Source organism: Syngnathus floridae, chromosome 3 (assembly GCF_059516105.1).
Source record: "Syngnathus floridae isolate MCC-2025c chromosome 3, RoL_Sflo_1.0, whole genome shotgun sequence".
Lineage (NCBI taxonomy): Eukaryota > Metazoa > Chordata > Actinopteri > Syngnathiformes > Syngnathidae > Syngnathus > Syngnathus floridae.
Window position 1 is genome coordinate 8,808,362 of NC_142415.1, and position 12,149 is coordinate 8,820,510.

Below are 12,149 nucleotides of genomic sequence, written 5' to 3' on the forward strand. Positions count from 1 at the left end.
CCAAGGATTGAACACGTGTGGTAACTGAAAGTAGGTTTTGGTTTTGCTTCTCTTCATCTAAATAAAACATGTTTAAGCTACATATTTAACGTTGCCCTAGCTCTTGCTGAGGAGGCAGGAATATTGTGTATAGTATTTCATTTTATATTCTGCGCTGATGGAACACATTATATTGTGCACAGATGGAGGGAAGAAACCAAGGTGCTAAGTTCTCAGTCGGTTTCTTATGCTTCAGAGATCCGCAGAATTCTTTATATGCCCTTGTGATGTTAAGATGGTGATGCAGAGTTGCATACATGCTCATAGTATGAGAGCTAACCCCATCCAAAACATTTATTTTCTCTACCAATACTGGTATTTTGGTCAGCAAAATTTAATGTCAAGTAAAAAGCGTTTTCCTTGGTCGATTGTAGATTTGTTGTTATAACTCACAAGTGACAAAAATAAGTATAGAAAGATCAGTATCTTGCGAGATAATCATTTATGGAGGGTTCATTTGCATTTACTTTGTTGTTGAAACCTACACAGCAAGACACACTGTAGCTCTAAAAGCTGCAATGGTGAAAGGAGTACTGAATGAATGGATAATGATTGCCCTATGGAGGCTGCAGACGGAAAGAGACAAAATAAAGCCTATATATAAATGCTTTCTATAAGCGTTCATGCAGACTAAAACTAGAAATCCATATTAATGTTCACGTATGTGTGTGTTGAAAGTAGGAAGGTGGAAGGTTGAAAGCAAGAGAGTGATATGTCACTTCAGTACAGTCAAGTAATGCATGCTTTGACTGAACCCAGCCCGAGTGAACTCTGTGTGGAACGACCCTGGGGAGGATGTTAAGACTCCTCTCCACGCCAAGCACCGTCTTCATGGCCTTTTGATTGGTGGAGACAAGCTGTGGACATGCCAAACTCATTTTTGTATGTGCACGGGAGCGCAGAATTGCCTTTTGTACAACTCACTGCATCGTTAACATCTATTCTGCTCCATCTCTGTAAGTGCGTATGTGTTTCTTCGAGGCTGCTGAATATCCTTTGCTCCAAGGTCAATGATAACCATCTCCTGCAGTGTTTACACAGATATACGCTCACAGTCTTAGCAAGATGCCAAAATTGTGACTTTCATACCATTTATTTGTAAAGTACCTTCACACTAACACAGAAATGAAAACATGGTGGCGGAATACTAAAACATCAACAAAAGCTGCTGAATCATTGATAACCTAACATTGAACTTCAAATTCTTATTTTTAGCAAGCCAAGAGAATATAGGCCAGTGGAGGATTTTAAATGAAAGTTAGCTATAATAAAAACTATCTATTGAGTTTGCTAGCTATTTAGCCATCTAATAAATGTCCCTCTCGCTTCCCATATTGTGAGGGTGCAGCCCTTGGGAAGAATGTTTATTACTTGATTAGCCATCCATCCATCCATCCATCCATTTTCTGAACCGCTTAGTCCCCACGGGGGTCGCGGGCGTGCTGGAGCCTATCCCAGCCGTCATCGGGCAGTAGGCGGGGGACACCCTGAACCGGTTGCCAGCCAATCGCAGGGCACACAGAGACAAACAACCATACTTGATTAGCCATCTTGTAAAAATATGTCATCCTTTTTCAGTCAGTGAAAACAACTGATTGGGTATGGACCATTTGAACTTTGATCCAGTGCTAGTACAATGTGTCTGGTTACGGTACTGGTTTCTCTGCCAATCTCCCAAAGTTCAAAAGTCTTATTTGCCCAGTGGGGTTAATACAAGTGGAATTTGTATGGAAATCTGACCACATGTTGTTAAGCTGGGTGTTACGGTTGCCTTTTTTTCACACTGGCCATTGAAAACCCAGCGTTGTCATGGGTTTTTATCTGCTCGTTGTCCCATGTGTATTGATGCAGGATGGGTGGATTAAAGTCACCCTGGGAATTTACAGGTTTACGGCCTCCAGTGTAAAATCAGAAGCAAGACAGAGACATGTCGCAGGCTGAGCCTCAACTTTACTACCTGAGACCTCCTGTTGTCTGTGTTGAAAGCAATTCCCTATATGCCAACGCTCGACTGCAGAGATTCCGTTGAAAGTAGAAGCCAGCCCAAGTATTTCAGGTTGCCATCGTCTCTTTCAACTTTGTGTCAGATTTTTTTAAATGCTATTTGCGAGTCAACTCTAAGCTCCAGAAGGAAAATGAAAACGTTCACACTTCAGCCAACAAAGGCAATACTGCTGAGAATTGATGTGCGCCTTTGTCGTTTTTTTTTTTTTTTTTTTTTTCCTCGCATATCAGGAGATGCGTCATCGATGGATTGTCGCAGTCCGCACTGATATTAGCTTGCGGGCATGATTTGACAAGTTCTGTCAGAAAGGCAAAAGCAAATTAATGTACTGTAATGCATCTGGTGCAGCATTTTTATAATACAATGTGGCCCCCAGTAATGATCTAATATGATGTATAAATCAGGTTACCATACGAAGCACAATTCAATTTTGCATACACCTTAATGCATGCAACCTTTGTCAGCACCTCAGTGACATTCACATAAAGATGAATCCAGGAGTTACCTTGGTTACGACGGAGTTCAATTTCAATGTCGGCAAATTTTTAAGTTGGAATATCCTATTGATTACTACACCGACACAACTCAGTCATAATTACAGTAAATACGTATATTGAAAACATTTGTAGGCCATGAATATAAAACAAATTAAATAAAAGTAAACTTGGTGGTAACACAGCATGCATTTTTGTGGTATATTAATATATATTCTTACACCTTCATGCAAAATAATTCATTGCACATCATTTGCAACCTTGGAATGTCATATGTCAGGACAGATGACAGATGACCTTCTGTATTTATGATCTGAAATAATCTATTCACTGAACAGCCAGAGTGATGAGGCCATTTAAATACTCCTCATTAATTTAGTAATGTGAATATTGCTTTTTCATCTGTGTATTTACCGTAAGGAATTCCATATCACATATTCTTTTGATTTAATATTCATTTTTGGGGATAAAAACGTAGTGCTCATTTTGGACTTAAGCATAATTCCCTGTTACTATTTTTTCCCCCCATTCACCTGCGCTCACACTTCTCAATCACTTCATCGTACAACTCGTACGATTACTGTTGCTTCTCTGACTGATGTACTCTGACAGATTAAAAAAAAAAAATTCTATTGTAATATGGTAGTTATCAAGAACAGCGATTCCATTACTGTACACGATACATACATTGTGGGCGCACATGTGCCTTGGCTTGAGTGGGTGGTCCATGGAGTATTTTTATTCTCAGAAGTGCCAGTTATCATGAATAAATCTTTATATGATCTCGATACAGGATTAGGTGACACGACTACATTGTACTTGCACCGAAACAAGCGCTCTATGGACTTTTTGAGTGAATTGCTCCAGTTGTTTGATTGGATTGTGAAAAGTGGTGGCTGTTAGCAATATCTGGCAAGGAACAATCCCATCACAGTAATTGTATGACAAGTATATGTTGTGTGTGCATATTTATGGAAATGGTGAATTTTAATGGGCCACGGCTCATCACCTCATAGCATGGCAGAGGAGGCCAAGTTTACTAACCAAGAGAACAATTCAAAGCAGTGACACTAATCAAAAGTATTGAATTTTATGTGTCAAGTGAGCTCAACCACAATTCGAATAGCCTAAATTGAACACGCTCATATTCCTAACTCAAAGGGTAGCTTCTCAAATTGCCGCTTTGTCTCAAACGCTGTGGCACAAAACATGAATGTTCTCATTACAACAACAAAATGATATTTTGTTATTCCAAAACTTGTGCCTTTCATACAATGCCTTGCTATGTTCTCTTCTTCTGCATCACTATCCATTTTCCTTCTACCCAAGCTACCATCTATCTCCGTTTTCAACTACTTGCTCTTGCGCAGCTAGAACCTAAGCACAGCAACAGGGCAGGCGATAGCATCTACAGATGCGCTGCCAAAGAGATAAGAACCAAGAAGCAGCATGCCCTTCTCGAGCAAACAACAGGGCGCATTGAAATATGTGGCGGGATGATGAAGAAGGAATAGGAAGGGTGGAGACAGACTTCAAGCAGTTTGAGATTAATTAAAGCATAGCATGTGAAATGGGCCAACATTTGGAAGGAAAGGTGAATGATGTATTAGGTAGGGTATGTAGAGGTTATCTAATTAGCTTATATCTGTGTCTATCTACACTAGAACAGGTGTGTTTAGTTGATTCATCGTGTATCCCCACGGCTTGTTTTCATTCCAGTACCATAAACAGATCAGAAGCTTCATTTCTACGCAGCATTTTGGTTCGGTTCAGTTAAACATGGCCCATTTTCTTGTGTATCCCCTAGAAAAGCCTCACAAAATGGTCATAGAATATTCACCTGAACTGTCCTAACAAGATTTCATGAATGGTCACGGTTAGTGACTTGTTTTGGGATGATTTGAATCGTCGTTGGAAGGTTTCACGATGTCCATGCGCATGAATTTTCTCACACATGCAAAAAATATATTTCCGTCATGGATGCTTATGCTTATGTTTTTCCCCCCATGATACCAAAAACAGTTACAGTTACCATCCTGCTTCTCCAAACGGATAACCAAGAACCTTTTTGGTGTGCGTTGGTGCGCACGTGTGTGTGTGTATACAGTTTGGGAATTGCATCAACCCCAAAAGCGCGTTATTTAGAAAGTCTTGGAAGTGTAATAAAATCAGAGCCATGCATACGAGTGTATACATGTTAGTGAAACTCAGCTGCTACACTGCAAAGTCATACAAATACAATTGAAACACTTGCATAGTACATGTGTATGTATACTCCATGTATATGTATTATTTTAACAATACTTAACTACAAGCTTGCAGTTGCCAAATTGTACATAGGGATGTATATAGCATACTGGCTTGGCAGCACCCATTTCCTGTCTTTGTAGCAACAAAACAACAAACTTCTTCCTTGACCACATAAAAGTAATCAAATGCCATGTACTGTAAATGTCAAATCGATGAAATTGCTGCTCAGTGGGTAGATGAGGCATATTGCGAAGTATCATGCAATGCGTGGCACCACTAGGTTTCTATTTGCACCATTATCGGCAGTGAAGGTCTGCTTTTACCGACGGTCTTCTGCAATCATTCAGTACATTTCATGTCATCACGTCTGAAGCCGTACACGACAATTCATATGTTCCTCTAAAGCTCCAAAGTCACCTATAAGGGCAAGGTATTTTTTTTCAGCTCTTTCTGAAGCCAGAAGATGTTTTTCATTGAGTGTGGAAATAAGAACTCGTCTGGGGCCAATTCTTGCGGAAGGCCATCGATCTATCTTTATTCCATATTTCAGTTGAGAGAAGGGTTATTGCTTCTTAACTCTAATAAACTGCTGTTCTTGCCACTTACCACTAACTGTGCGTCTGTGCATGCACTTTGCGTCATCTGCCCCTTTTGCTGATAAAGATAAATACGCTGTGATGACAAACACAGCCAGACTGCATTTTGTAATCATGACAGGATAGTAAGCGTTAATGTTTGGCTTCATGCATAATGAAGTACCTTAGTGATAAATTGATGCATCGCAACAATAATCACTCTCTATTGTCTTATATTAGGGGAACCGGCAATAAGGAATTAATTTTCTGTAATTGTAGCATTCTGTGCTGTACACAATATGTTGAATTCAAAGAAGCTGTAAGCGGATGGCAAAAAAAATCATTAAAAAAAAAACCTTAGTTGTTGTTTATACCATTGTTGAAAAAAAGTTGAACTATGATTTTTATAGTGTAACTTTTTTTATTACACCATAACTGTTATGGGTGTGCATCACTTCAATGAAAGACGATTTGACGCATATCTTGGTGTGATACAATTCAAGAATGATACAAGTGGGATGACTCAATGTTAATTTGATGCACTAACATATAAAAAATCTAATCCTTTGAGTATTTCCTTGTCAAATACTCTGGCCACATTACAAATTTATTCAAATCAAAGTCCCTCTTGGAAAGACAAACAAGGCTGTGGTATTATCAAGCTACTAAGAATTCCCCTTGAAAATGTTTCATAATAATCTTAGTGCATTAGAGAGACAGGGTGATCTCTGTACTGGTTACCAAAAAGCCTAATTTTTTATTTTATTTTAATGAAGCGTTATAAGTGCAAAAGTGGGATGGTGTAATTTTTGTGGCGTATGCCTTTGTTTCTTTTCAGTTGGGCGAAGAAGTAATGCACTTATTTGATTAAACATGCATTTCTCAGACAAAATTAGGACTAAACACAGCAAGGAACACAACATTAAAAGATTAAAAGAAAAGGCTTTCTCATTAGTAGGAAACTAAAAAGTATAGCACTTTCTTGCTTTTATGGTTATAGTTTTGGGGTTTTGGCTGCCTTTTAATTGAAGGATGGTGAGTTGCTTCATGTCCTCCATTGCAGTGTGAAGGAGTCTTGACTATTTGAGCAGTGCTTACTGGAAAGGTGCTAATTAAAATGACCCCATTAGTTTAGATTTTGTCCTCCATGCCCTGTTAACTAATACATTTAGATGATATCTTCTTCCAAGTTCATCATGCAAGAATGTAATTCCCCCACTGAGCCAAACATATATGGTGTACAAAAGAGCCAGTAGCTCACTGCATCATTGTATAGCATTTCTCATTGCATTTAAGAACCATTGAAATTAAACATGTGAAAATCTGTTAAATATTAATAAGGCGTAAATACTTTAACCGTCTTACCCTGAAAAAGTAGCAAGTAATTTGCCTGAATAGCATCGTTAGCTGTATTAAATAAGACCCTAAGAAATTATCTCCCCTGAAGCTTTGAGAAAACTTTCAATTATGGAATTAATTATCATTTATGCTACAGCATGTACAAAAGGGGCCTGGAACAAAAAGAAGCTGAGCTGATGTAAGGCTAAGAACATATTGTACAAAGGAATTATGCAGTGCGTTTGGACTAGGCTTCTCCCCCCCCCCCCCCATCATTATTATAGCCACTACATCTCATTTACTGGGTGAAACTTTTTGCTTCGCTAAACATAAATTAACCCACTCACACAAATAAATATAATGTGGCAGTGTTACATTGCTCTATAAATAGGAGAGAGATTGTGTTCACACTGCTGTGACTCTGCAATAAAAGAAGTCAAAGGACAAGACAAGGAGGGTTTATTATCGCGAGTAATTTCATTCTTAAAGATTTTTCCAACATGAAGGGCCTCAATTTCAGCTGCTCAATTTCAGCTATTGTTTTTACCCACCTTCCTCGAATGACTTTCGCCAATGACTTGGGATGCCTGTGAACTTGTTGAATTTAATGGGCGGGGGGAATAATAGGGTGGTGGTAATAGAGTTCCTTTGAGGCACTGATAAATTGTGGTCCACAGTTTCTGTTATCATCAAAGTGAATCTTGACATTTCTACCTTTTCATCGCCATGATTGCAAAATGGCTTTTGGAGCAAATGTTTCTCGGTTAAGTGAGACACTTTTTTCTATCTTTAGCGCCAAATGCTTTACATTTGATGAGGTTATTAAGTTGCGTGTGCTACTGCGCAAGTCATAGGTTAAGTGTTAGCCTTCAAGTTTCTAGTAAGTCAAGTCGTCTTATGAAGTAAACATTGTTCAAACTGAAACCTTACCAAACAATCAGTTTGTCAGACTAAACTTTACATTTGTAGTGCTAGGATTCTCTGCTTCTCCTGTGCCTCAAAATTACACATCTGCAACATGGAGTTTCCGAATAGAAAGGCGACATTACTGCAAGGCGTTTACTAATGCACTGAATCTAGAGGGAGATCTGTGAGTCTCTCTGCATATTCCATTAAGCTGCTCATTGTTATTCTGTGCTGAATGTTATTTCACAGCAGCGGGGGCCGAACTGTGCAATTTAAGTGCATGCCTCTTGATGTGCATGTGTGGTTACACTTGTCACTTATTGGATATTAAGATGTGTATTTCACAGTCATAATGTTACAAGATGATAGATAACTCCAAATATTGCCATGCATGTTATATGACTTAAAACAAGATCAGAGGAACAACACCTCGAAGTGTCTGGTTTCCATCCATCCATTTTCTATACCGCTTGTCCCCGATTTGGTTAATGCACTATGTTTGAGAAAATCTTTCAATCAAAATCATCAGTGTTTATATTGCATAATTCTAGTGAATAACCCAAACGACATAACATATCTTTTGTATTTATGCTTTATTTGAAGGACTTCACTAGAACTTGACTAGGTGGATACGAAGCTCCCACCTAGTTAATTTAAACGGAACTTAATTGGAATCAATAGTGTTGGAACAAACGCTCCACTTCCGAGCCTCCCCTGACACACACCACTGTGTCTATGTAGACATAGTACACACACACACGGGCACACACACACACGGTAAGACTTATTCTAATCCATTTACTTAATAATCGCTGGTTATTACATAATAGGATGGACACATACCGATTCAGAAGAAATATGTCCAGAAGAACAAAGGATGAGGTCTCTCGTTGTTGGTATTAGTATGCATCTTAGGGATTTTCAATAGCGCCTCCTAAGTGTGTCAGTTTATGCCTGACATTAAAATGCATCCCCACACGAGCTTCCAGTTACCGCTTGTAATCTTGGTCTAATTTTCACGCTCTGTGTGTGCGACAATACACGCATGTTTTGACAAGTAAGTCTACTCTGCTAGAATTAAAACGTTTAGAAAAAATGACTACAACATCAAATTAGTATTCATTGTAAATGCGGTCATCCAAGATGTTGGCTGCGTTAAAATTTCTGGTCACGCTCATTGAAGTAGACAGTACATCAATGTGGGCTGGAACAGAATCATTTTGTGTCCATACTGCTAGGAGAAGATGGTAGCAGATTCTTTGTAAAGAATGAAATATCTTGTCATGTCTGCTAATGACTTTCAGGGCCATCTCCTCTGTGTGCGCTTTAGGCCAAATGTCATCCCTCCCGTGCAACACAAAGCCAAGCTTGTATCTCTGGTTATTAGACCTGAGACCTTTGTTTTCCAGCTCATCCCTTAAAATGTCAGGCCTCTTTGGGCCAAACTATTTCAATTTCTCTATTCCTGAGTCTCAAAACTTTGACATCTTTCCCAATTGTGTAAATCGGACTGCCACATTTAAATGACACGGCTATAAAGCATGATTCACCCTGGTTAAATCAAAGTCTATAAAACTGCTAGTGCTAAGATTCTTAGGATCCTTGCTATGAAAAATTTAAATCAAATTAAATCGTCATTATAAGCCAGATCTGTACCCCAGAATTCCCCCATCTCTCATGTATTATTCACCCATCTTCTCATCTTGTTATGATGAAAAATATAGCTAATATTTAATCTGTTGGAGAATATGGGTCTGTTTGCGCTAATGTGTGCTGTCCTTCATGTTATAGTAGGCGTTTGCTTGCTCCTTAAATCTTCGATCCGCCTCTGGGACTTTTTAGCTGTTTGACTCCATCTCCATGTGAGATTACCCCCTGACTCAGTTTTGCAGGGAATTTAAGGTACTGTTTTGGTGGAAGGAGGCTGTATCATCCTACACCAAGTCTTTCGCCTTTTCCAGCAGCATTTTTACGAAACATTAATCCCCCTTCTCTTGAGTGCGCAACCTACTCAGCTTGTGAATAGCTTTACTCACAGTTGATTTGGTGTTTGTCTGTTTTTAACAAAGTTACAAATATTCATTTTGTAACATGGTGTAAACTTCAGTAGACACAGTAGTATTGCACTTGTTTGTCTGTGTTCATTATTTGGCTACTCTGTGGTTCATGTGTTCTTAGCTGGGGCTAAATATAAATATATAATTGTCTACATGTGCTATTCCTCAACAAGGTTTTGTGTTTGTGGTTTTGGATAATTTTGAAAACAAATTGAGCTGTGAAAAACAATTGATTAATCGATAATTATCGTTATTTCTAATAGTTATTTACAGTCATAAGATGAGTAACTTTGTTGTGAGTTGTTTGTTTGATATTGTTTAACAGTTTAAAAATACTCATACTAAAAATTAAGAATTGATTAGTAAACATGAGGATCAATTAAGAATTGATCAGTAAACATAAGGATCAATTATTGCTCAGTGGCGATGTGCATGTGGGTGTGACGAGTTGCTTGTCTCTATATGGGTCCTGCGACTGGCTGGTGACTAATTCAGGGTGTAATCTGCCTTTGGCCCAATGTCGCCCCCGTGACCCTGATCAGATAATAACACGAATAAAACAATGATAAACATTAGAATGTAAATATCTTGCAATACATTTTCATTCAAAATAAAGTTGTATACAATTGCTAGATTAACTGATGGAATAATCAAAAGAATAAATAATTGTCAAAAAATTGATGACAGCTTTACTAACAAACAAAAATATTGCGATCAAAACATGTAGTTTTTGTTCACTTTGGTCTGCTAAAACATAAATGCACGCGCGCACACACACACCACAGTTATCCCCAAAGAGGTCCATCTAGTTCAGCTTTTTATGGTTGATAGAGTAGCCTTACTCATTACTTACTCGTTACTCATCTTCCCTAATTAGCCTTCACAGTTTACATATTGTAGGTTCTCCGTAATTAAAGTAATTATATGCAATTGTTTCAAACTCATCCTATGAGTATTGTTATCACTGGCTCCAAACACTAAAAATAATTATTTTATGCTGCAGTGAAATTGGAGATAAGCACCAACAGTAAAATTGTTATCTTGAATTACTTTTGCCTGTCTCATTTGCTGCAAAACATATTAACCATTTTTGCAAAATCACAAATACACCTGTTTGTCTTGGGATTTGCAGCAGGGCTGGGCAATTCATCAAAATTCAATCATAATTTCTCGCGATCCTAAAAACGTTATAATGGAAGAAAAACAATTCATGTGCTGAATGGCATTGTGTGTTTGCAAAATTCCCAATGTTTTGAAAGTACCCTGCATGTAACGTTTGTGATTTTGCTCTCCTTAAAGTCTGTAGCGAATGTTGGTTTTCTGTCAGATTCCTAAAAGGTTGCAAATATTTTTTATGTTGTAAAGTATAAATTTTGATCATGTTCAAAATTACATGATCAAAATTTATTGGCAACAAGAAAAACGGTGCGACTATTGAAACTGTTGGTCAGATTCCTAAAAGGTTGCAAATATTTTTTATGTTGTAAAGTATAAATTTTGATCATGTTCAAAATTACATGATCAAAATTTATTGGCAACAAGAAAAACGGTGCGACTATTGAAACTGTTGGTGAATATCTGGCTTACAACTTTGCGCACGACCTGTGTATTTTTTTTTCCAGACATGCTTTAAGAATGTAATGAAAAAGGAGTTACCAACTCCAGTCCCACAGTGATTTCGATGTTTTCCTCGCTCAACACACCTGATTATCTTAAATGCTTTGAAAGTGCGTAGTCTTGAGGTAACTGTAATCACAAATTATAAAAAGACGGTTTGAAATTGTTTGTGACATTTGTTTATATGAGGAAATATTGTTTCGTATTAAAACTTGTCTTTGTCCCCCTTTTGAAGGAATGCCCAGGTTCGGCAGCCAGCCAGCACCTACATCTGTGCGTCAAGGTGACAGCCAAGTCATGGCCTGTGAAGTCAATTCAGACCTGGTGCCCTTCACCCGCTGGGAGAAAGACCGTCAGCCTCTGGAGCTCAACTTGAGACTGGTCCAACTACCTACTGGTGCCTTGGTGATCAGCAACGCCACAGAAAATGATTCTGGTCTTTACCGTTGCTTGGTGGAGAATGTGGGGTCATCAAAGTCCAGTGAAGAGGCGCAGCTCCAAATCCTGCCAGGTATGCTGAGTTAGTAAGCAGACGTTTGAACAGCATAGATGGTTGTTTTGCGTTGTCTCTTTGTAATTATAAACCGATATAAACTTTTAATTTGGCTACACACTTCTACGACAACCACATTATGAAGACTAAGCCTGATTTACTGAGTTGTCAAATTGTGGGCGCTTAACAGATTGCCCACATTGCTAGTGGGCTTGTTGCACATAATTTTCCAAGACTGTGAAGCAATGGTGGTGGAGAATGCCGCATTTAAAATAGAGGTTTCTAGATTAGGTAGCTGTGGTCGTTTTCACTATCAAACATTTGGGAAAGCACCGCAAGTGCAATGAGCAGTTAGTGAAACGACAGACTGTAATC

General features: G+C 38.5%; 1 protein-coding gene across 11 annotated transcripts in view; it reads left to right on the forward strand.

Moving 5' to 3' along the window:
- Nucleotides 1-12,149, forward strand: part of neo1a (neogenin 1a) — a 125,501-nt gene that overhangs the window by 56,329 nt on the left and 57,023 nt on the right. For all 11 annotated transcript variants that reach the window (XM_088370694.1, XM_088370685.1, XM_088370691.1 and 8 more), the window contains exon 3: nucleotides 11,517-11,792. In XM_088370694.1, coding sequence (XP_088226820.1) covers nucleotides 11,517-11,792 — 276 coding nt within the window. The remainder of the gene's footprint in view (nucleotides 1-11,516; nucleotides 11,793-12,149) is intronic.